Source organism: Gobius niger (assembly GCF_951799975.1).
Source record: "Gobius niger genome assembly, chromosome: 16".
NCBI classification, from domain to species: Eukaryota; Metazoa; Chordata; class Actinopteri; order Gobiiformes; family Gobiidae; genus Gobius; species Gobius niger.
This window is the reverse complement of record NC_136867.1, coordinates 9,545,996-9,572,198: the sequence shown is the minus strand read 5'-3', so window position 1 is coordinate 9,572,198 and position 26,203 is coordinate 9,545,996. Positions and strand designations below refer to the sequence as shown.

General features: G+C 42.5%; 1 protein-coding gene across 2 annotated transcripts; it reads left to right on the top strand.

Moving 5' to 3' along the window:
* Window positions 1-1,294: 1,294 nt before the first annotated feature.
* On the top strand, window positions 1,295-25,922 carry stac (SH3 and cysteine rich domain). 2 transcript variants are annotated; one of them, XM_079573761.1, is made up of 12 exons: window positions 1,296-1,830; window positions 3,373-3,402; window positions 4,989-5,304; window positions 9,994-10,127; window positions 15,671-15,752; window positions 15,986-16,092; window positions 17,780-17,861; window positions 18,207-18,274; window positions 21,781-21,878; window positions 22,936-22,987; window positions 24,379-24,516; window positions 25,588-25,922. In XM_079573761.1, exons 1-12 carry the CDS (start codon window positions 1,717-1,719, stop codon window positions 25,684-25,686), a joined length of 1,320 nt encoding a protein of 439 aa, XP_079429887.1. In that variant the 5' UTR covers window positions 1,296-1,716; the 3' UTR covers window positions 25,687-25,922. The 2 variants fall into 2 exon arrangements, with proteins under 2 accessions (XP_079429888.1, XP_079429887.1); XM_079573762.1 differs by lacking the exon at window positions 3,373-3,402 and having other exon boundaries at window positions 1,295-1,830.
* Window positions 25,923-26,203: the final 281 nt, after the last annotated feature.

Sequence of the window (26,203 nt, the reverse complement as noted above, 5' to 3'; positions counted from 1 at the left end):
ACAGGGACAGATTATAATGACATTTCATATGAAGTCCATGTCACCTCAAGCTGCTGCCCCTGAAAAAACATTTCTCTTTTGAAATGTTTGTACAGGTTTTATTACCTGCAAAAGTTGTTCCCTCAGACCTCATGAGTCTTAAGAGTAGATGTGGCTCACTGGCTAAAATAATAGTTAACCTGCCCAGAGCATAATTATTTTTGTTTTGATAATAAATATTTGAATTTAAAAAAAAAACATGATGTCATTGAAGCTCTTGTATTGATAAAGCGTCCTATAAGAGAATCATATATGTCAGCCATCTGGGGCCTCATATCAATCCAAAAATCTTTCAGTACCACCATAATAATAAATGACTCTATTCAAAGGAATTTGTTATTATTATACAGCTAAAAGTTCATAAAAGCAACATCTAGTGATGCATGTAGGTTAAATACAGGTGTAAAGTCAAAATATTTTAATTTTCCCCCAATGTACTTGTTTGGTAGACTTAGGTTAGATTTTATATATATGTGTACATAGATGTATATGTATTTTATGTATTGATGTATATTATGTAGATGTATATATATATGGCCATACCGCCTTTGCGATGCCCAATCCCGTCAGACTTTGGAAGCTAAGCCGGGAAGGGCCTGGTCGGTACTTGGATGGGAGACCGTTTAGTAACACCAGGAAGCCTAGCGAATGTAGGGAGTGAGTGAGCGGTTGGTGGTGGTCGGAGGGGCCGATGGCGCAGACTGGTTGCCTCGCTTCCGTCAGTCTACCCCAGGGCAGCTGTGGCTACAATAGTAGCTTACCACCACCGGGTATGGAGTGAATGAATAATGCAATGTAAAGCGTCTTTGAGTGTCCAAAAAAGTGCTATATAAAACCAATGCATTATTATTATTATTATTATTATTATGTACACACACACGCACACACACACGCACGCACGCACACACGCGCGCGCGCACACACACACACACACACACACATAGTAATTGGCCTAATTTTCCACTGTTGCTCACAACTCCAGTCAAACCATTAGGCTTTAACAGCTGTCACTGTTTTTCTTTTTTCACAGTCACACTGTAAAAATGATAAATCAACTGAATGAAATAGGCTACATACTATGTACAATGTATCATTTGAAGCAGCATGTGTGCACTAACAAGTGATTTATACAGTTGTAAACAGCTGAAGTTTGAAACCCCGCCCACATGTGTGTAATGTTGCGCACTGCTTGAAGAAAGCGTCTGTGATTCACTGAAACATATGGAGCCTTGAGTGTGTCTCCTATCAAAGTGTTGGCAGGACGGTCTCGTGTTGTGTCACGTCTCTCCTCCTTCCATCCTGTCTTCCCTCCCTCTCGTCCCTCTCGTCCCTCGCGTCGCTCGCGTCTCTCCGCCCTCCCTGCGCAGCCCTGGCAGAGCGAGCCGCGCGGAGTGCGCTTGAACGTCTTTGCTGCTTCACGCACCAAATTCTTTTAGCGAGGGATATGACATAGAACATCAGCAGGACCGTGTAAACTATAGAAAGTTGCTTGTTTTCCCCAAAGAACTAAACTCTGTTCGGCTGGTGGCGCGGATGAGACTCCCATCACGCCGTAGCTTAGTCCGGATGACTTGTGGTCTTTGCCTGAGTGGCGAAGTGGAATGGAAACGATCTAAAAGGAGAGCAGCGTGGGAACTCTGAAGCGCTACACTTTTGGAAATCTTCGAAAGAGAGAGCATGATCCCTCCGGCAAACATGCTGCAGGAGGACAGTGGGGGCAAAGAGGAGGACAGGGAGCAGGACGAGACTCCAAAATCCCCGACGACCACTGCCAGTCAGCAGGAGACCAAGGTAGGACCACAGCTATTACCAACACAATTACTCTACATTTACTTTCCATTCTACTTTTTCCAACTTGGCTAAGTTCAAGCGCAGATAGTATAGTGCTCTAAAAGGGAGAGGGTAATTGTCTCTAAATGCCACTAAAGGGCAACAGCAGTTTACTCCATCTTTGAACTGTATGGATGACATTTGTTGGTAATGGGGGGATAAACAACTCCCTTGGAGATGGCACATGAGATTTTTTATTTTGGTGAAAGTGGTGTGCCCAGACTCATTTTTCATGCAACTAATAGAACTGTTAGAGCTATTAAGAGATGAGGTAAAATCATGTAAGGGTAATCACCACTTAAAGCAAAGGTTTGCTGCTCACTAATGCATTGGTGAATGAGTTATGGACAGCTCTTCAAAATAAAAGTGGACGACCTACTCCACCATCTGAGCTACACGATGACAAATGAAGCAAATATGTCCATGTTTTTCACTATAAAAGCCTTCACTCCATGTGTGTGCCATTGCCAGGTTGTAGTTGGGCATTGTTGGTATGTATATCAATGGGATGTGGTGTTGTAAAGTGTGGCACTCAGCTGCCGCGGGCACAGCACTGCCCTTTTGTGGGTCACACGTACTTCACAGGATAATTAGCCAAACACCATTGACACGTCTTCATGAAGCAGAGCTCTCCTGTTGCATGTCCGGTCTCAGACTGATCTCTATCTCCCACAAGGACAGACGAGCGCTTCATCTTGTGAAGCATTTGGCTCACCTACAGCAGTCAGCGTGCTTTCAATTCCCCTGTCGTCTCTTATTGGCAGCAAGTTTTGGAGATTAATGGCTAACAATTTCTGCACTAAAAACTTGGACCAAAACTCACTTCTAGATCTGACAGGCAAAGCCAATAACATGGACATCGACGTTTCCTGAATCACAAGCTCCTTCTGATTGTTTTTTAGTCTATGCTGCAGAGTGATGATGTTCAACTGCATAAAGTTGAAGAGTTCTCAATCACTGCAGGTTGCTCAAACTTGGTGATGCCCTCGTCTATGACACACACTGCCGAACTGACGGCTTGTCACTGCTTTTCTCTGGGACAATGTCTTAGAACGTTTCATGGGCCGATACTGAAAGGGATACTGTACGTGTGGATACATTAATAACCTCAAGTAATGAAGACTTATTCAAATAAAACCCTTCTAAAAGCTCAAGCAGCACCCTTCATTTAGGTGTGAGGAGTGATGCTGCCTGTTGAAACCGTACCATGACATACTCGGTATATCCAACTTAATATAGATTTCAAACACATTTTACTGTTTGTGCTAAAAGTTTTCCCTTCCCAACACGAGGAGTTAGTGGGAATAGTGTGCTCTCAGACAGGATATTTAAATGTCTGCAGACATTTTTATACATCATCTCGTCCTAATAGTTGAGCCCGGGAGATTTGGTAATCGCATCAGTTTTTTTTTTTGCCAGATGTTCAGTCCTCAGAGAGTGTCATTTCTAAAAGCCACATTTGTCTTTAAATAAAAGCTCTTCTTGTGCTCTGCTCCCTTTAAGAACATGAGGCCAGACCAAGAGAAGCGCAAGGTGAGGTTTCACACAAACCATAGATCCAGTCCATCATCTCAGCCCCTCTGCATGGAACCCAAAAGTTGTTTCGCTGCAACTTTTGCCTGACTTTTTAATTTTGTTTTTTGAAACCGATAGCGTCAACACAGGGGACGTTTATTTTCGTATATCAAACTGTGGACTCAGTGCACTCCTAATCATCTGTTCATCCCATGGCCCCACTAACCTGTCTCATGTAGACTAGACATTAACCATTAATACTACTGCGTCTCCCAGATGCATGGTCACGCCCACACCGCTTCAGCCACCTTTTATTACAAACATATAAAACCGTATGGCAGATGGTGTGAAGTCATTTGCAATTTAATGTGCTCATCAAACGTAGGTGCCCAGAACTGATCGAGCCAGTGCGGCCTGTGCACAAACTGAATGTGTGTGTGGTCTGGTTTGTGTGTGTGTGTGTGTGTGTGCGTGTGGGTGGGTGTGTGCATGTGTGGATGGTAATGGAGGGGTGCAAATCGATTTTCATCTGAATGACACAGAGAGTGATTGATTGTGACCATAATGTTCTGACGTTGAAGCCAAAAGCTTTCAGAATGGTCTGCTCAGGCATGTTGCCCAATGTATTCCACTGAAGCATAGGGTTTCATTTATTTATTTGAAATATGACTTTGTCTGTGTTCTTTTGCACTTTTATGGTGTATTATTTTGTTCATTTATTCAGTCATTAGGAACAGATTACCAATAATGTTTGGTAAGATATAAAACAAAATGAATTTCATTTTTTGGTATATTTCTTCTGGCATAGGAAAAGTGCAGAGGTATTTGACAACAAACATTTCTAAAGGATTGGCAGTAAAAAGATGGAGGCACAATGGGGGACACATTTTGATGTGTCAACTTGGAAAAGATACTCTTTAGTAAGTCACTCAAAACAATGGCTTATTTTATTCACTGTAAAAAAGGTATACTATATTTGTAAGAGCGTGTCATTTTTGGTTCTGTCGTATCCGAGACTTTTCCCTCTTATTGGTGCAGACTTTAAGGCTGCATGCTACTAACATGAATACTTTCAGATTCTCCTGTTATCAGTTAATTCAACCTGGATAGACTCAAACAGACAAAAGCAGCGATTAGGAAGATATATTGAGATTAAGATGCAGCAGGTAGAAGCCGTGGACAGAAGAGGCAGAGATGGGGTGGAGGTGGGTCGCAGCGCAGCTGGGAAGTGAACGAACCATGATTGCTGGGGCTTAAAAGCGGGACCGAGAGCGATGATCGGCTGCTATGGAGGTGTGGCTCTTTCGCTGATGGCTGAGGTGGAGGTGTGGCCCTCTCGGAAGCAGTCATTGGCTGAAGGTATGTGATGCTGAAATTAGTCTCCCAGGTTGAATCAACGCCTAGGCTTCATTTTTCTGATACATTGTGCAGCTTTAGTACAGAAAATCTATTAGAAATCTAAGAGCACTTCTTTCAAACCACAGCTGCATCACCAACGGATAAATGCAACAGCTGGACTCATAGTATGCACAAAACATACACAAACACTTTTTTGTTTATGTTTGTATTTTGACAATACTTTTCCTCTTGCTGTTTCCTTTCAGCTGCAGAGACTAAAGCGCTCTCTGTCCTTCAAAACCAAAAGCATCCGCAGCAAAAGCGCAGACAACTTCTTCCGCACCAGCACGGACAATAAGACGGAGCTCCTGTCCGACGTGAGCAGCAGCACAGGGCACCTGTGCAACATTAGCATGGCTCCCCCAGCCATCCCCTCAGCTCCCCCTGCCATCCCCTCTGCGCCCCCGCCCACCTCTCGCCCACAGGCCCGAAACCCCCTGCACGACTCGGCCGGGCACTGCTTCATGGAGCACATCTTCAAGAAACCCACCTTCTGCGACGTCTGCAACCACATGATCGTAGGTACGGCTCCCCCGGGCTCACACTGAAGCAAGTACTGGGATAGTATGTGGGAGCACCAGCAGATAAGTATCCCGAGTCAAGCGTAATTTATGTTCCTCTGTCAACACTCGCACTCATGTGGAAGGGTGTGTGTTGTTTGTAAAGACAAATCAAGAAATCACCCTTAAATAAACACCTTGATCTCGGTATAGTCCAAACCTAGAAGCTTCTCCTGTTTGCTCACAGATCCTGACAGGTCGCCTTACATTTATATCCGATAAAATCACAAAAACGTATTAGTAGGGCTGGGTACCATCACATTTTTTTCTTTACCAGTACTTTAACGATACTCGGTTTTCAATACTGATACCTGAATGATACTTTTTGATACCTTTAAACGTGACTCTTTTCTTTGAAGTAACTTCCTATAATGCCGTCCCTGGACCAACAACAACAGGCATCAAAAGCCGGTCTCTAAATATATAATAATGTTTTCGGCATCTGCTTTTGATAACAAACCCTATTTAAATGACAAGTACTATATATGTATTGCACATTTTGGTAAATTATTCATAAACATGACCTATTTGTGTCCAATGAGGTGAGACAAATCACGTATTGATTTTACTGATAACAATTGTAGTGTTGATGGGACTTTATTAATCTCACAAAGGAGAATTTCACTTCAATAAAAGGACTCTATAAAGTGCAGCTTCCAGAAGTTCAAGCTCACTGAGGTTGTGTCCTCATTGCCAAGGGCAATCCCAGTTCATTTGTAGTTGTAGTACCCCCTTGTACCACTTGGAGCGAATATTAGCATCTTCTTAAAGATCAGTAGATTTCACCTCTGGGTGGAGTAAAAACGTACATAGGTCCATGTGTAGGTACAGGTAACAAGAAAGTGCAAGATTTTATTAAGGATTACGAAGTGTAACAAAGGTGTGTACAACATGTTTGTGTATGCGTAACAAATACATAGCGTCTCAGATCACAGCCCCCACTCACATATAGTTACACATTTGATACAGTGTATTTGCACATTAGTTATGCTGTAATTTTCCCTTGTTCCATCTCTTTACTTTCTAATATTCTCTGTTCTCTCTTGTTTCCTGTAGTTACAGACCATAGCGTCTCACTTTGGCCCCCGTTGATGTGTTGTTACACTTTCATGTTCCCCAATTTATGGAACTTTACAAAGTTTGCACATCAATATGACGGCCAAAACTCAACTACATGTTTTTACACTTGAATGCAATTGAATGTGTAATTACTTGTACTTACATGTATGATTACTTTCTTGTTCCCTGTACCTACACATGGAACTCACAGGCTGCAATATAAATCTAAAGATTTTTGTAGAATTCTAAGTTCTAACCAGACTGACTCTCTTGCTAAGAAACATGTCCAAAACAAATATGGTGTACCAAAAAATATGAATCGTAAAACAAAAGAATAATCAACAAGAATGTACTCAAAATGTTGCCTTTAATCTATATAAAGTTGCTTAACTGGGCCACCCTATTGAAAAAGTCCGGACACGCCCCACTCTTCTGCCTCTAACAGAACAAATCAGTCCACATGTGACGAGAAGGTGGTTTTGATTACAGCCACAGACTTATCGCCTTCCAAGACATCAGATCGTGACTGACGATAAGCATCATATTTGTTCCTCTGGCACAGTTTGCGAGCTTGACTTTTCTTGGTTAATAAGGAGAGTTTTAAAGATGGCAGGGTTCAGTCGCTCTCTTTGCTCCTCTGCCAGGGCTGTTGGAGGTGGGCACAGGTAGATTGCACAGCAGCTGGTGGCAGTGGTGAATGCAGAGGATGTGGGCTGTTCTCTCGTCTCTAATGAGATAAGTCTGAGTCACTGTTTCCCGGTTAGAGATCAGACCACCACAGAGGAGCTCATGGCACTGAGGAGACAAATACATTAGGACCATACTGTTCAGTTCAGTGCTAACGAAAGAGCAATGGGCTTTTGTGGTTAGTCATTATCTGCTATTTGGATTTTTCAAATACATTTTAAAGCCATTCTAATGCTATTATGACTTTCGTACTGGTTATAGTATAAGTATAAGATCAAATTGAAATAGTTGTTTGGACATTTTTCAAAATGACAATAAAAAGTTCATTGCAAGAAATCAGCAACAAAAGTGGCAAAAAACTGCTTGTGAATATTAATGAGGCGAGAAATAACCTGGGACGTGCACTTTTCTCCCATTCATTTTCAATTCTTCTTTCACTCAGAGGTTACCGCTGTGACTCGGGTGTGATTTTGGAACGGGAACTTTATCATTAATATTGTTTTGCGTTCATTTCATTACTGCACTCTCTGTCTCTCTGCCAGCGCCGTTACGCAACAACACTTATGCAGCCCTTACACAAAGAAAAGCATGTAAATATCAAAATGGTAATGCTCTCAGACATACTGGAAATATTAAACACCCACCAGGTTTCTAATGGCGCTCATTTGTTGAACCGGAGTTTGCAAATGTAATTTTGAATCCATAATAAACAAGTCAGAATTGAATTACATTTCATCCGCATAACGGAGCGCAAGAAAAAATGCCCATTCAGACCTGTGCCGTGGGTTTGACTCACTGTTCAGCCTCTGAGTGCATTGAGCTGTAACATGAGCACGCCTGACGATCACCTCTTTATACAGAGCTCGCTGCGTTCCTGCGGCCTAGAGCCCCCCAAAAAAGACATTAAAATGGCAAATGTTTTTCCTCACAGCAAAGAAAGGTATTTGACTCGTCTCGCAGCTCCGACTTGCCTGTGGGGAACACACAGATCTTTGCCCAGTCCTTGATTATTCTCAGGGTCATCACATCGCAGTGGGACATCCTGGCCTGGGACGACCTTATTAGTGCCTGAACTGGTCCAGGGCAGTCACCTGTCGTGTTATCGGTGAGGTTATCTGTGTACCAGCTCCTTACAGCAGATCACATGTCTCTGTTTCCATCTCACCACACTCCCCTTCGGAAGCCAACACCTCTTCGTTTTCAGTAATTGTAGACTTCTGAGTTCCTGTGCACTTCCTCAGCAGATTGAGAGGGGCACGCACTTTTGATTCTGATCTTCATGAGAAGATTTGCAAGTGGAAGAGTTTCTAAATATAATATAGTATTCACATTTTACTGATGGAGCTGATGAAAAAACGGTCTCTTTGTGATGAAAAATGGATTATCTTGTTTCTCCCACTCTCGATGCGCACCGGAGTAGATGGCGATCGATCCGGGGCCGTGCGTGTCCGTACTTTCACATGGACGCACGCCGACGGTGCGCATGCAGAGATTGGGCCGGAGAGAGACGCACGTGCTTATTGACCAAATCGATCGGAGGGGCCGGGGGGCACAGCTGCCAGACTCCCGCTAATAACACCGTCGGGCTGTTCTCTGTGGCCGCTCCGATGCACAAAGGACATGACATTGCGCAACACTGGATCCATGGCTTGGTGGAGTTTCTTTTTAAAAGTCAATCCGCTGTCTACGCCTCCCCTAAGTGCTTGTGAGGAGGGGGGCATCCTTTAGATAGAACACAGTGTTAATCTGTGATAATTGCAACACAGCGAGTGAAGACGGAATTCTTGAATGATGCAAGATGTCTTCTTCTACTGCTGAATATGAGCTGTGTCTCCTGGATCTTATTGCAGCATTAAAGGCGGCACGGTAGCGCTGCGGTTAGCGCCTCCGCTTCACAGCTAAAAGGTCCCAGCTTCGATTCCCACCAGGACGGGGCCTTTCTGTGTGGAGTTTGCATGTTCTCCCCGTGTCTCCTGTTCCTCCGGGTACTCCGGTTTCCCCTACCACTAAAAACATGTGCAATAGGTGAATCCTCCAGCCAGGTGATTCTGACCATCAGCCTGGCTCCACATCATGGAGATGGGTCCCCGGGCGCGGCACTGCCGTCGACCACTGCTCCTTACGGGTTGCCCCAGCGGCATCGAAGGATGGGTTAAATGCAGAGGACAAATTTCCCTACGGGGACAATAAAGTATACAAACAAAGGAACACAAAACTGTCCTCCACATTATTAAAGTGCATGATCCATGATTGAATGAGCAGTTCTGCTCTGTGTTCGTCACTGTGCCGTGGATTGTGAGCATGCCGTTAGCTGAGAGTGAAAGTTTGTTTTTGCAGTTTTTTAACATCATTCCCTCTACTACCTGCAGAGGGTGCTCTAGGACAGTCTCTCACACCTAGTTGACTTTTTAAAAAATGTTTTCAAAGATATTATTTCAACTACTCATAATCATGTTTTCATGCCTCAGTTATGCCTGTGTCCACGTGCATATGCAATCCTTTATACTTGTCATGTAATACCTGCATCCTCTCTCCTCAGGACCATTGTTATTGACTTTTACCACATAATATTGAACAATTCACTTCTCCAGAGTCTGAACTACATTGTTTTCTTTGAACGGCACTGTGAAAAAAAAAGAAGATCAAACTACTAGTACTCTTTCCCTCCTTCGAGTGCAGCCAGCTGTGATTAAACACTTAAACGTACCCCTGGCATCAGCCGTCTTTACTGAGTGTGCTATTTACGTATGTTAAAGCCTGGTCATTCCAAACTCTCCCTTCAGCGCCGCAGGAATCTAAAAACTAAATGAGCAAGCTTTTTTGTTCAGCTTAAATTAGCGTCCACAGTTCCCGATCAAACTGAGCCTGTTATCTCTGCTTCTTCTCTGTGTCGTGTTGTGAACAGGCACCACGGCCAAGCATGTGGTGTTTTTGGCGGGAAACACGGCGAAGCACGGCCTGCGCTGCAAAGCCTGCAAGATGAGTCTGCACCACAAATGTGAGAACGGAGTGGGCCAACAGCGCTGCATGGGCAAACTGGTGAGTGCGGCCGCGGGCTGGGGGGAAGGATGCTTTAACCATAAGTAGATAGCAGACAGATTTAAGTTGACAGAGTAATTACATGTCATCAGGGGCGGACTGGCCATATGTCCATTCTGGAAGAGCACAGAAGGGCCACTGGCTCTAGGGCCACCGGTCCTGCCTCAACCGAGCTTTACCCAAATCTAAAAGCTAAAAAGAAAAGCATCAAAATAGCGAGAAAAAGAGGGTGAAAAGTCAACAAAAACATGAGAAAAACACGGACAAAAAAACCCCTACAAAACGTGAGAAAAACACAATAAAAAATGATAGAAAAAAATAATAGAAAAACCAACAAAAATATGCCATCATTTTGTAGGTCTTAGCTTTCAAATGAGGCGTTACATTGTTGCTCTCCAGTCGAGAAGCTTTTAGATTTGGGTAAAGCCCAGTATAAAAAAACATGAATCTAAAAGGAATTCCATGGAGTATGGTGCACCACAAGGTTCAATTTTGGGACCATTATTATTTATTTATATTAATGATTTTGCTTCTGTTTCTACGACCACCTTTACAGTTCTTTTTGCTGATGATACCGATCAAAAAAATAATAATAAAAAGCCGAACTGGGGAAAATGCACTCGTTAATGCTAAGGCGGGGGGTAAGAGGTTAAAATATGTATTTGTGGAAGTGCACAATTACGCTAATTTGGGCCAGGCTGGTCAGAGTCCAGGGCTGTTTTTCAGTCCCAGTCCGCCCCTGCATGTCATATAAAGTGGATATATTTTGTTTCTTTTGAAGCATTTTTTGGCCTCTTGGCTTTATTTGGTCACGTGGTTTTGTGTAAAATGAGATGAAGTTTGGGGAGGATGTCCGGCAAATGATCTGGGCCAGAATGCAAACAAATGAGAAAGAAAGGCCCCAGCGCGTCTCCTCAGCGTAAACCGAGACCAGGCCATTATAAAGCACTTGTTTTAAAATACTTTTACACCTTTGTCGCAGCACTCCAGTGATTGTTTTAGAAAATAAGCCGAGGCACTTTCTTGTTGCTTATGCAGACAAGGAAACCATTTCAAATAAAATGTGTGAAAGACAAACTACTCTTCCAGGACGCCTCGTCAACAAAAGCCGGGTCACTGATCTCATTTTAAGACAAAGTCGCATTTTTAAAAGTACACGGCTATTGAACGGCTAACGGGGAGTAGAGATTTGGCTGTGCGATGTGCTTATTCAGAGATCGCACATCCTCGTCACTCACTCTTATATCATCAGTGTCTGTCTGTGGTTAGATAATCAGAAAGCACTGCAGCATTCTCCAGAGTGACCCGTTCCTCGCCACTGTCCAGGACTGCCCCTGTGCCGTGTGCGTCCATGTTAGTCACTGCTTTGACTGCGTTTGGACGTGGAAGTTTACTATCGCACTTCGCCTTTTTGAGGTGTTACAACTGTTAACTATTTGGTTATTTGTTGTGTGTGAACAATGCTACATCTTGGAGGAACTTTTCATATCAACGCTAATGAGCAGTGAATACTTCTATCAACCAATCAATCAATCAATCAAACTTTATTTATAAAGCGCTTTTCATACCGAAAGGATGATATATTAGGATTAAATAAATAGATTAGTCAGTTAAAGGCTAAGCTAAAAAGGTGGGTCTTGAGCTGCTCTTAAAAACATTTTCGTTCTCTGCAGCCCTGAGCTCCTCCTCAGGTCGTTCCAGAGGCGACGGCCGTAATATTGGTAAGACGCCTCACCATGAGTCTTTTTGTTGACTTTAGGAATAACTAGGAGACTCTGCCGGAGGAGCGAAGGGGCCGTGAAGGTTCATAAGGTAAAAGCAGTTCTGAAAGATAAGAAGGACCAAGACCATTAAGACATTTAAAAACCATTAAAAGAACTTTAAAATCGATCCTGAAACACACGGGGAGCCAATGCAGCGATTCTAAAACCGGTGTAATGTGGTCCCGCCTCCTGGTCTTCGTCAGGACACGAGCTGCTGAATTTTGTAAAAGTTGTAAACCTGAGATACTGTTTTTGGGAAGACCAGAAAGCAGGGCATTACAGTAGTGGATACGACTGGTGATAAAAGCATGCATTAGCGTCTCCGTGTTGGCCCGAGAGAGAATGGGGCGGACTCTGGCTATGTTCTTTAGATGGTAAAAACCTATCTTTGTGATATTCTTAATGTGTGGAATAAACGCCAGCTCAGAGTCAAAGATCACACCCAGGTTCTTCACCTGTGAGGTTCTTCTGCCGCACACTGACCTTTCACCTGTGACCATCAACAGTTGTCCTGGTGTAAAACATTGTTGCTACATCATCAACTACCATAAAAATGCATTACCACTACTACCTCATAAATATAAATTAAAGTTAGACTTAATAGAAAACCATCTTTACAGCACCAACAGAAACAACAGTGTGTGTGCTGGAACTGTATCATAGATCTGCATGATTAAACAATCAATCAGAAGAATTAAAAGTTGATGCAAATTCTTGGCTGCCTGACTTAACACCTTCGGCAGATCTACTTTATGTGACAAACAACCTGTCTTACTAATGCCAGTGTCCATTTATCATTTATCTATGTCCTATTGTTGCTCTTTCCAATCAATACTCCATTATTATTTCTCCTTTGTGAAACTGAGATTGCTTATTTATCAAAAGTTCTGTCATTTGCAGCCAGCTCTAGTGGGATTAGTTTAGACCAAAGTGCCCAATACCACAATGTGGTAATGTAATGTTGTCCCCATGATAGTAGTTTAGTTTCAGCCATACATATTTGTGTGTGTTCAGTTTGTCTCCTTCCCGTGAGCTCACAACACTCTGGTCACACACTGTCCTCTGTGTGTTTTTTAAAGCCTGATCATTTCAACACTCACATTGTCTCCATAGCAAAGTATGTCTTGCTTATTTCTTGCAGTTATTACAGATAATCGTTTTAAATATATAAATAATACAGTTGTGTTTCAGTATGTTGTAATTGCAGACATCGAATCACAAAGCCTTGTTATTTATCATAAACTAGCAGGTTTACATTACTCATTACAAACTCATCCAGGTTTAAGTCAGGAAAGTTAGGAATGAGCTTGGATCACAACCAACAATTCAAAATGTTCCTTTAAGTTCTAAAACAGTGGTATAGTTCCTAAAAGCCTGAATAAAGCATACGATCAGACCTTCAAGTGCCCTTATTCCAAACAAAGAACTGTCAACTAAAAGGATACTCCTCGTGCTGCCTGTTCAGTGTGTGTTTACGTTACTGAAGCCAGTGTTGAGGCTACTGCCCTGCTGTCGCTAATCAGCTTTATTAAGAATTTATTTGACACTTTAAATGACGTGGGCGCTAAAATAAGCAACCCTCGAGCTCCCAGAGTGAGAGGCGTCACTATTACAGAGGTGAACTCATTAATGGAAAGGTTAAGAGAGTATACATCTGCTTCACCTGGCAACAAACAGTCTGCTCCCAGCATGCATTTCATCTCCAGCTGACTGCAACACATCACAAAGGCCAGATAGATCCAGACAGTGGTCCACAGCGAGCTCTCAAAGTCTGCATCAAAAGACCGTGATATGTCTTTTTTACATAGATGTTACTTACAGAAAACTGGTAAGTAATTCAGCCACACAAAACATCTTTGTGGCCGGACAGAGTGTGATGTGAAGTTTTTTAAATCTATTAAATTAAAAATACTGCACCTCCACCACTGAAAAAAAAAACACTGTGTCCAGCTCAGTTCTGAACAGACAACCAGGACCTCCCGGTCAACGAGTCGCAACGACTGCAGAGTAAGGCCTAAATGTAGCTCAGGCTTTGCACAGACAGCCTCCTCATTCAAAGGCATCACAGAGTGGAACAAACTCCCACAGAGACTGAAACTTTGTACAGAAGGACTGAAGGATTTAAAGCAGTAGTAAGTAACTCATGCCCCTAGAGGCCACAAGCGCCACTGCAGGTGTCGTTGCATGTTGCGTTATTTGCGCATTAATTGTCCGTGAGAGTAAATACTACGCTGACAGAAAAGACAAAGGGAGAGAGGGAGATTGTACATCCAATAATTAGAGATATTTTTTTTCACTCAAACTTGGCTGTAAATACTGTTTAAGTGGCGCTAGCCCGCAGTTAGCTTTGCCCGTTAGCCTGTTAGCTTCTCCTTCTTTGATTCCATTAGTGTGTATTGCACTTCCGACCTGTAGGCAGCAAAGTTGCAATTGTAGTTTTCTGGCCAGAGACACCAGGGGGAGATGAAAGACCCCCCAATCATCCCATTAACACTTGTATTAAATGCAGAGGGACTACGGAAAGGATTTATTAAGGTAAACAAGTTGCTTAGTATTGCTTTAACTTGCAATACAAGAAAAGTGCTATTGGAAAACCAGTCGTGTCAGCATAGATAACTGTGAATGTAAAAATGACCTTTACAGATGTTTTATGGTAGTAATTTTAGCATGATTCCATGTGGACTGATGGTTGTAACGGGTGAATGATTGAACGAATGAATATTTGCATTTGAGTGGTTAAATACATTTTATATTGCACATTTTGTATTGTAACTCTCCTGCTCAGGCACTGCAGATGGAAACTCGCTCAAGCTAAATCTGGTGCAAAGCATCTTTATTCATGTTTTTTGCACATTGTCCCTTTTGCAATGAACTGAAACTAAAGAAATATTGGTTATGTCATTTGAAGTTTAAATTACTTGTTTCATTCAAACAAAACAACTGAACTTGCTTTTAAACAAGAAGCCAGCGTTTCACTCTCGTGGCTGGTTTTGGTGACACTGGTATTTCCGGGGCATCCTCCACACGGCTTTACCCAGGTCTGCTGAGGCCTATTGAGGAGCCACAGCTAAATGAAAGTCTAGTCATTTTGTTTTTTATGCTAGAAGATGTGATAATCACCAGGAGGATTTTACATACAATTTATCTAACTGGTTTTGAAAAGAAGGATCTTGTGAAGCAGCTGATAAGGCAGATTTCATGGTCGTTCTAAATGATAAACATCCATTATGATGAAACTCAGTAATGCCTCTGCTGAAGCCAAAACAAGCAAACATGCCCATGCTCCCTGTCCAACTGCACTCCTCTGAGGCTACTTCCCTTTTTTTGTATGAGCGAACTTCCAACCCCATTTTCCACTCTCGGGAGCTGATGAGATCTGCAGCCTCCTCCCTCTGGCCTGTCCCGGGGCACAAAGACGGGCCGGGCCGTTCCACGTCACTGCAGAAACCAACTGAACCCTGAATGACTCCACCAAATCAATACGTCACAATGTCAGAGGAGACTGTTTAGCCATCGCTCACTTTCCTTTATTGTGCTCGGAGTTACTGAAACATGTCAACCTACCGCAGCCTGTTCCAGCGGTTTATGGGCATTACGGCAAAGTGTGACAACAATGAGCAATGGGACTGTAAATAGTTTGATGAGCGTGCTTTACGTTAATAAATTATGATCAGTGACCAAAGCACGAGCATACGAGTGTGTAGTATCATCTAAATGCTTATACTCTGTTTTGAAATTTGCAGCTAACGATGATTCTTTTTTGTGTTGATCTTTGTTCAGCCAAAAGGGTTCCGGCGTTACTACAGCTCTCCACTACTGATCCAGGAGCAGTACGGATGCATCAAAGAGGTCATGCCCATCGGTAAGAGCGCCTGAACAACACTGTGACAGAAATATGCATGCGATGTAATGATTGGTAATATTTCAGAAAGTGTGGCCTATGAAAGGAGGATAAAAAACAAAGACGTAAATCAGTTCATCTCAGATTACAGATTTCTTCCAAAACCCATAAAAACAATGTAATACTGTTCTTTATTCATGTTAGCTAGGTGTCTTTAAACCCGTCTGCTCTGTCTGCCATGCTCTCTGGTGAAGCCTGTGGGAATAAGGTGGACCCCGTGTACGAGGCGCTGAGGTTCGGCACGTCTCTGGCTCAGAAGGCCAAGAGGCCGAGCGGTTCCGAGTCACCGCAGCGCAACTCGGTACGAACAGGTTGTGTACTGTGCAGCATGTGAATATTAAACAGTGCAAAAGCGTTACAGCGTCAAGTCTTAACCTCTTGCAAGTTCAGCTTTACCTAAATCTAAAAGGTTACAGCAGGGGTGTCGAACTCATTTGGATTGTGGGCCGAAGTCCAGCTTCTTCAGCGGGTCGTGGGCCGCATGTAATGTTGACATGAAAATACTACTGAGAAAACATTTTTCCAGTAGATGAATAATAATGAGCTGTGATTTTAAAATAAAAGCCCGACAGGACTGTAATGAATAATAACAGCATACACTTGTATTGCACTTTACGACCCTGTGTCACAAATGTCTGAAAGTACTGTAGTCATTATTCATTCACTCCGCACTCTCTGTGCTGCTCTTGTAGCCACAGCCACCCTGGGGCAGACTTAAATCTAAGTTGCCCCCTAGTGGCTGGAATGAGCACACTGGTTATTTCCTAAAATCATAACTCCACACAGGGATGGGCTAGACTAGAGACTCATTTGTGCTCTGCAAATCAGGGGCCGGATGAAATCATCTCACTGGCCGATTTGCCCGCGGGCTGCCAGCTTGACATGTCTGGGTTACAGCCTATAGGCCTCATTTGAAAGCTAAGACCTACAAAACTAGTTTTTTTTTTTTGTGTAGTTTTATTTGAGCAATTAACATTTTCTCTTTCTCCAGAGTTTCACAATCATACAGTTAATGGAAGCTCAAAGGGAGTCGACTGAAGCAAAAGCTTATAAGTGCCGACCCCTTGTTCATGTACATTACATTTGCAATTCATGATGCTACAGTAAAACAGATCTAGAAGCATCTTTTTCTTCACATTGTTGCCACGATGTCGTCACTTTTTCGGCAGATTTTCATCAAATTTTCAGCTATTTTTTGTCCCATTTTCAACACTTTTTCCTCCTCGTTTTTGTCTAATTTTTGTTGCTATTTTGACACTTTTATTCAAGAAGCTTTTAGATTTGGGTAAAGCCAAGTGGGAGTTAAGAGGTTAAGCTAAAACTTAAACCAGAAAGCGTCATACAATGCACCTTTCTCATATTTCTATAGTACATTATATATATAGTTTATATATTTCCGTGATAAATGTAAGAGGTGTGATTATTATTGCAAGGTTCTATGTTTTATGTTTGTTTATTGCTGGCAAACATAAACCTGATTTACATATCCAGACTCAGCTGAAGCATGGATATGTCCTTTTTGGAAAGTACATAACAAAAAACAAGAGCTAGGAGAGTGAGTTATCAGACAGATTTGTCATGCTGTTGATTGTCTGGGCGGATAAAACCACCACAGAGCCATAAACACTGCCAATAAAGGCAGTCTCTTCCGAGTTTCGAACGGCCTCTACGGCTCCAAGATAGCGCACACTCTCCTACACTAGATTGAATGAACATTATGTTAGCTAAACACGCACACTTTTACATTAGATCAGATTGTTTACGCCTGGATAGAATCTGGGCCTGAAAGACTTGGGCCATGTAGACATGTCCCGTGCAGCTGTTAATGAATGGGCCAATGCAGCCGCTCACAAACAATGAGCCCAACAGGGGTTATGGTAATAGTTTCCAAGTGTTCATCCAAAACAAAAAACGGCATGTTTGTTCAATTAAGGGAGGCAGGCAGTGATTAAGATAACGTTGCGTAATCGATGCATCTGTCTGTGCAGCTGAGTGACTTGGACAAAGTTCCAGAAGAGGTGGTGGCACACAGCAGTAAGCAGGAGCTGTCCAGGAAACACAGCGACGACGGTGAGAGACCAGAGAAAGTGAAGCGTGTTTGTTTTCCACATTATACAAAATGTCAGTCTGGTATGTAGCGGCTGCAAATTAAATGCTGTTGGCAATCCAAAGCGAGGATGCTGTTCCAACATCCGCGGAAGGAAAACATGCAGGACAAAAGCTGAAAGCCACCTGATATTAGTAAAAGAAAGCAAGAGCCTCAAGGTGTCAGGCTTCATTCATCAAATTAGTCTATTTCATTTGATCTGTGACGTTTAGTTACGGTTGCCCTTCAAGGCAAAATGAGTATTAACCTTGTGCGGTTATCAGTGCATTCATTTAAATTGACAGTTTATTTATATTTCCATGTTTCAGTTTTCACAGTTCTGGAGAATGGCATGGAGCACTACCACTCACCAGAGAGAACACCTGACGATTCAATGGTGAGCAAAAAAGGCCCTTACTGTAGTGGTCAAAGTAGTGTAGAGGACAGAGGCTAATTTATATTAGCCCCTGTCTATTCTGCTCAGAGATGTGGTCTGGACATGCAGCACTTGGTTAAGGTTAGTTATACTTTATTCATTCCCGTAGGGAAATTCGTTCTCTGGATTTGACCCATCCACAAAGCAACTGGGGCGACCCGTAGGAGCAGTGAGCCGCCAGCGTAGGCTGATGCTCGGGGACCCATATCCAGACGATAGGACTAACCTATTGTACATGTTTTTAATGGTAGGGGAAACGCAGACACGAGGAGAACATGCAAACTCTACACAGAAAGGCGCCGTCCAGGTGGGAATCAAACCCTTGGAGCCTTTTTATAGGGAGGGCCAAACACTCACAGATTGTCACTGAATTAAACCAATCAGCAAACAGACAGCAGTGCAACAAGCAGAGTGCTGTAGTCCAACTGTGTTAGTCTCTCTGGTGTAACGCTCACCTGCTCATTCTGCATTGATGCTGACTCGTATCAGCGAGTAGCTGCAGACAGGGCTGAGGCAAATATTTCAGCCAGTGCAGCCTTTGTCTCCGGTTTGTTTTAAACTTCTTTGAGTGTGGACTACAACAGCACGGCGCAATGAGTGACGTTTAATCATGAATTCTGTGCGACTGTTCAGCTAAAGCCACAGCCGCCAATCAGAAACCGTCCGTGTATGTCCAGACCCACTTTCTTTCATGCAGAAAGGATGGACAGAAAGGTCTGTCTGGCCAGGCTATACATCTACATTATAACTTCCAGAGAAAATAAATCACAAAGGAGATAATTTCCAGGTTGTTCATTTCATTTTTCCCCACAAGTCTTAATGGCCGGGCATGTTTTTCATAAAGGATTAGAGTTCGCCCACAAATCCAAAGGGTTCGGGTTAGGGCAGATGCAATTTAGTCAATATTTACAATCCAGTGTGGCGCCTCACGTGTATTCATCAACTGTCCCTGCTAAATACACAGATATAACAAAAAACAACATTTCTAATTATGAATAGCTTTTGTTTGCTCTTCCACTGCCAGTCACTGTGAATAATCTCCACAAATCTATGAGTGGTCTGGGAACTGACCCACAGCCAGTTTGCTCTGTGTCCACCACAGCCCCCTGCACATCCATGTGGTGAACTTTTTCCAAGACTTGGATGGAAACAGCCCTTTCCTGTTATAGATTATATCCAGGCCGACTGAGATGGTGTGGCCTTGACCCACGAGTTTGTAATGTCCAGAGACTGGCCAACTATAATGAAGAAATACTGAGAGGAAAAGATTACAGTGACACGCCCTGTTTTACACTAACAAAAACATAATTATTTGGACCGTTCAACTTCTTGGGTGGCTTCCTTTGTAGAGGGAGATTCACTATCAATACGTACACACAGCTATTTTGTTTTAACAGTTTGTCACTTGTGGAAAAAGACCATTGATGCAGTTGTATAAACACAAAAATCTTCAAATAACCATACAAGGCCGCGATGCTCCTCTTCGTAGAGCCAGGGACCAGGTTGGAATGAAGGGGACTCTCTAAATTCTCGGCATTTCGGATGCGTGGTTTACCAGGAGCTTGTCATGTCACTCTGATGATCTTTGCAGTATTGGTGCTGATTTTGAGAATAAATATGAGTTGAATGGTCAAAATGATAGAGGTTAGTGTCTGGATTGGACATAGCTAGGAAAAGGAACAGGTAGTAGCCGTGACATTTGATTCATCCGAACTTTTAGGGAGCCCCTGTCGCAGCGGAGCGCAGCTTGAAGTGGGCAGTTTGTCTGTCAGCACGATGGCTCCATTAACCGTGAATGGTGGGAGCGCGCAGATGGAGGCTTGGCGGGGCAATGAGCAAAGACAAATGCTCCAAGATGGCCCTGTCTCTCCAGCAGGAGCAGCTATTCCAATAGAGACAGGAACACACCGCCATCTGGTCACATCAGAGCTGCACTCCCACAGACGGATGGGGTGAGACTGGCTCATGTTGCGGCTGATCATTGGGTTTGTGGAGTGTGAGGTCATTTCAGCAGCAGCTTTAGGTGACAGTTTGTTTCGTCATTGGCAATGGATTTACAGGATGCTGTAATTCTTTATACAGTAAGTTCAGCTGTGTGGCAGTGCACAATCTCAACATATAATGACATGGTCTCCCCATCAACTTGTAGAATCGTCCAAAATCTTGAACTAGGTACTCACGAGCCCAAGATCTAGAAAAGGAAACGACTCGTAGGACTTGGCTATCGTATTTTCCGGACTACAAGTCACACTTTTTTTCATAGTTTGGATTGGGGTGCGACTTATACTCAGGTGCGACTTATACATCAAAATATCCCACAATGTTTGTTATTTTCACACTGACAGCTGCTAGAGAGCGCTCTAGGCTTGTGTGCCAGTATCTGCTGCTCATGTACCACTGAAGATTTAAAGAACGGTAATCGAGCAGCAGAAAGAAATTGTGGCGTGAGCGAGAAACTTGGGAGGGACTGGCGAAAAGTGGCGGTTACCCCTCCTGCAATGAAGAAAACAAAAAAAGCTAATCGCGGGCTAAAAGCTAGATGGCTACAGCCAGAGGAACGAGTTCACAAATGGGTGCTTGAACAACGTGCTGCCGAGAGAGGCTTGTCAACGGTGCAGTTGCGCCTCCGTGCCATGGCTGGTGCGACTTATACTCCAGAGCGACTTATAAGTGTTTTTTTTCTTCTTCATTTTGCATTTTTTGGCTGGTGCGACTTATAGTTCAGCAAATATGGTATATGTTGTGTCTTTCCCTGAGCCACAACAACAGGTTCGTCCCTCTGATTACCAGGTGCACGCTTAATCCACTGCCCCTCTATCACGAACCTAAACAAATTTGCCAAATAGAGTAAAAATCTTGGCCTCCTCTCCCGCTGCTGCTCATGAATAGGTGCTCATGACCTATTCGTCAGCTGTAATGGATGGCACCTCTTGTTGTGGCGAGCTGGAGGCCTCAGAGGCACTTAGGCCTTAGCTCCGCTCATTTGTCAAAAACACCATGGAGCCACAACAAACCGGGAACAATTTTTCTTCATTACCCCTCTCAGTTTGTCCTTTTTTTTTTTTTTTTACTGATGATTTAATTTCGGAAAACACAAAATGCATCATCCTGTGCCTCACTTTTAATTGTTTCAACACCTCTCTGTAACTTCCTCCACACCCACGAACTGGAAAAAGTGTGAATAGAGCGTTCCCACTGTTCCCACTTGTGTTGTCGCTGCACACAAAGCAGATTGGACATAAACTTGTGGCGGTAAACAAGGCCTCTTAACTTATGTGATACTCTTAGTTTATTTATTTACTCCAAAACAATGTTGTAATCTTAAACTACATGTCACGGATTTACTGTTTGTTTCTGCCAGCTACAAATCCCAGAAAACCACCAATACCATTACATTCCTGACAATGTTTTTTACATGCACACACTTACTACTATTCTTGTTTGTGTTTTTCTTTTTTTCTGTTTAGCTGGAGCCCAGTCACCTTCACCAGGACATCTTGAAGCTGGACACCTATGTGGCCTTGTACAGTTACACCGCCCAGGAGAGCCACGACCTCGAAGTCCAGTCAGTCCTCACACTTACGCCCTATCTGCACAGTCCATCCTGTCTTTTTTTATGGTCTTTTCAAAACTATAATTGCAGCAAGTAATCAAGTCCTCTTGTAAATGAGGGTCAGCCAAGTATTCCAATTAGATTTGCGATTTATTCAAACTCAAAATGTTGTTGACAGTGCATATTTTAAACACATTCAGAAGCATTAGCATTTAGAGACTTAAATATGAACTGTCAAACTTATACAAGAATCAGTGAACATGATCTGAAATCTATGTTCACTGGGCTGTTAGATTTTATACATAGTAATACTCCATGAACACTCTGTAACTTAATTGCTTGCAGTGGACATTATATTTGTGATTATTTAATTGTGTGATGCATCAGTTTTTACAAGGCCTTCGTGTTTTCAATAATGTACTTACATGGTCATTGCAAGCACAGGAAGTTTTCTTCTGCGTAACAAGAATACAAAAGGATCTAATTATCTTCTCTGTTTTAGGCTGGGGTCCTCGTAGACTCATTCTCTGGAGTGGCCTCATTAACAGCACCTAAATGTGACATTCTATTAATATCAGTCAATCTGGGCTCCGAGGCAGGGGGCCATTCAGAAATACATGAGAAGGCCACAGAGCTCTATTATACAAAGGCAACAGGAGATTTCTTAAATATGAGCTGTCACAGCTCTGCTCCAGTCAGGAATGAATTAAGCTTGGACATAGGTTCACTTAGCGTTGAGTAATTCAGAAATAAATAAAGCCATTTCTCTGGCTTTGTGTGATTAGTTTTCTACTGATCATTTTTCATGATAACATTTTTCTTTTAAAACTTATTTGCAATCATTGTGGATATTATAAATTCAGTTATTAATATTCCAAAATGTGAGGAAACGTTTAAACTGCCTCACATCTGCGTTTTGTTTGATTTGTAACACCTGAAAATGTATTTGTAAAACTATTCACAGTTACGTCTGAGGTTACTGCCCCACAAACAATACCCTTGGTTTCCAGTGTCAGTGTTACACTTGATGTAAGCTCGAAAGTATATAAGTCTGGTTTATGTCTTCCAGAGCAGGGGACCGAATTCTCTTGGCTGACGACTCAAACGACGACTGGTGGAAAGTGAGTATAAAGCGGACATTTTAGAAATGTTTAGTCATGGAGGTCAGCAATGTCACAATATAAAGTGAAATCAATATATCAAATTATGATATCCAAATATGGAGGGATTGTGATATTGTGATTCACTGCTCTACTTTTACTTCTCCTATTGGTCACCATCCGTCATGGTCTGTGTGAGTGACAGGTGGATTTAACCAATCAGCGCTTGCACTTTACAGCAAGAAGGTCAGGTTTGATCCGGCACTCCGGTTTCCCCTACTACTAAAAGATGTGCAATAGGCCAAGATGAATGATGGGTAAAGAATGTTGGTGGTCAGAGGGACCGTTGGCGCGGATGTGTGCAGTCGGTCCTCTGTCCGTCTACCCCAGAGGAAACCACGTAGCTTACCACCACCGTGTGTGGAGTGAATGAAGAACAAATCCCCTACTCTTTTGGGTGACCTGTGTCATGTGAAAAGCGCTTTACAAAGAAGCTGCCATTACAAAATACAAATCAGCTTAAACAAGTGTTCGGAAAAACAACTCTGCAGCTTCAAAAACACAAACCTTGCTTCTGATTTCCCCTCCTGTCCGGCATCATGACGGGATCCTTGTCGTGAGTCAGTAGTATTGACAGGACATCAGCACAGCGCCACCTACTGTCCACTGAGTGTGCATTATTATCCTTTTAAATTGAACAGAACACATGGCCAAATTAAGTTTTTACATCGGTGTAGAAAGTATTATTCAACTCAAGTAAAGTACAGATTCTCAAAAACCTCAAGTACAGTACTTAAGTAAATGTACTTTCTTCATTACTGACCACCTCTGGCAAAAGCATAGTGTTAAAAGCACAGAAATGTAAAAGCATCATCATGACATAATACACACTATATTATGCAAAATCTTTCAACTGTGTTATGTTCCTCATCAAAAGCATTGGTCCTTTTCCTGAACAAAAATACAACAGTATTGTAATGTATTTAATCCATTCTAAAATTTCATTTGTCAAATTGCCAACAGTTTAGCTGATGGTCACTATCAGTGTTTTAGGCTCATACAAGCACATTCATAATAGTAGCACATTTAGACACATGTAGCTCCCTTGCGCCCTCTCCTGGCATGTTCTACTCACTTCATTACAACTTAGGCCTGGACGTATCTTTCTTAACATGCAGCTGTCCAAAGTCAGAGGTGGAGTTTGGAGGTTGTTTTTGGTGGATTGTAGGGATCTGGTTTGAACTTACTTCAGGGACATCCATCCATCCATCCATCCATCCATCCATCCATCCATCCATCCATCTTTGTTTTACCCTGCTTGCACTATAGATAAAGTAGTGTAATAAAAAACTGTAAATGATTTAATGATACTCACCCTCACTGTTCTTTCTGACGGTGTGTCTGTCTCTCAGGGGGTAATCGAGGACAGGATTGGCTATTTCCCAGCAGCCTTTGCTCATCAGGTACATGCGGAGGACCAGGTGTTCCGATGTAGCAGGACGTTCATCGGCTGCAGAGAACAAGGCCAGATCACTCTGAAGGAAGGACAGGTACTCAATAAACCCACACATGATCTGCTTTATGCCACGATGTAAATATGAGCTTCCCATTTCGTATGTTGATCCCAAAGTAACACATCTGTTTGCTATGCTAGCCTTTTTGTGGCTGCAGACTTAATTGAAGATTCAAAGTTTGTCATTCTGTTCTGTTGGCTGTACTGGGGCCAAATTCCTTATTTCCCACACTGTGTCCTGGGGCATGTTAGGACACAGAGTCCTCCTCCGTCCGAACACATGGATATGATGACCCCTGCCTCTCTGTTTGCAGTAGTCTGGTCCTTGGGGAATGTCCACTTTTACATGACTGGTTTATGGAAAGTTTGTCATGTTACTAGAGTCCTTTCAGTGATACTCAGAGAATGCTTTTGGTCTGTGAGTAAATTTATCAAGATTATATACACAGATAAATCACTTTTGTTCACAATTTAAACAATGGAAACTGATATATGAATGGGGCGCAGAGTGTTATTATTATGAAGTATCAGGAATTTGTTGTTTGTGCTGCCATATGAAATAGATCCAGTCTTTGCCTATATATTTTCTTAAGGCATTTTTTTCTGGAAATATTATGATTTACATTATTTCAGGTTTTATTTCTCATCATTTGTGTCACTACTGTAGCGTAAATCAGGCTTGTACGCTTGAACAGTCACTCAGGTACTCACAGGCTCTCGAGTAGCATTCTTAGTTTATTTTAGTTTATTTTATTTGTTTATTTGAGCAATTAACCCTCTGCTCAAAAGGAGTGGGCGGAAGCAAAAAGCTCATGAGCGCCCACCCTCTGAAATCATTACAATAAAAAATGTCATATCACAATAGCACAAAGGAACATATTACAAGTACACAGAACAAGGAAAATAGAAACACACAACGTACCCGTTTATGATTTTACTTTATCCTATTGTAATTACTTTATCAATCATCATATTTTGATTTGTCTCATTGGCAAAAGAGAACCTGTTACACTTCAAAGCGGCTTAATCAAGATTTTTTTAAATTAATTTTTGAACTTCTACTGCTCCAGGTTTTGGCCTGTGCTAACCCTCAGTCTTGTGCCTGCAGATCTGTGTGAGCAGTGAGCAGGAGCACAGCGGCTTCATCCGAGTGGCATGTGGCAAAAAGAGAGGCTACGTTCCCTGTGATGTGCTGGAGATCATCTGAGAAGAGACACGTGCAGAAGACACACCCAGAGGACTGTTGTGGGAGTGGCACTGCGCTCGCCTGCTGCTCAACTGAGCGATATCGGAGAGAACTGAGAGAACAAACTAACACCACAAGATTTCAGAGCTTAAAGAAGCTGCAGGGTTACAGCAGGTCTTCAGCTTTTGTGGTTTTGCAAACATTCACGATGCAATCTTTCATTGAAATCAAATGGACCGTTTATTAGTGAGGGGACATGCACATGTTGTTGGACAATGATTTGAATAATAGATTTATGTTTTTAACATGAATAAACAGCGCTTTAAAAATCGCTCATGTGCAGCGGTGCAGAAATTAGCCCCATGACTGTTTAATCCTCATGCATTTTCTGCCAGATTATTTATTTGATAAACAGTACATTTGAAAAACTACATTTACATAAACATTTTGATTTCATACATACATCTTAGACAGTTCATAATACTATGATTAACTGACAGTTATTTTCACATTTGGTCTACAAACCTCCAGTTGCTGT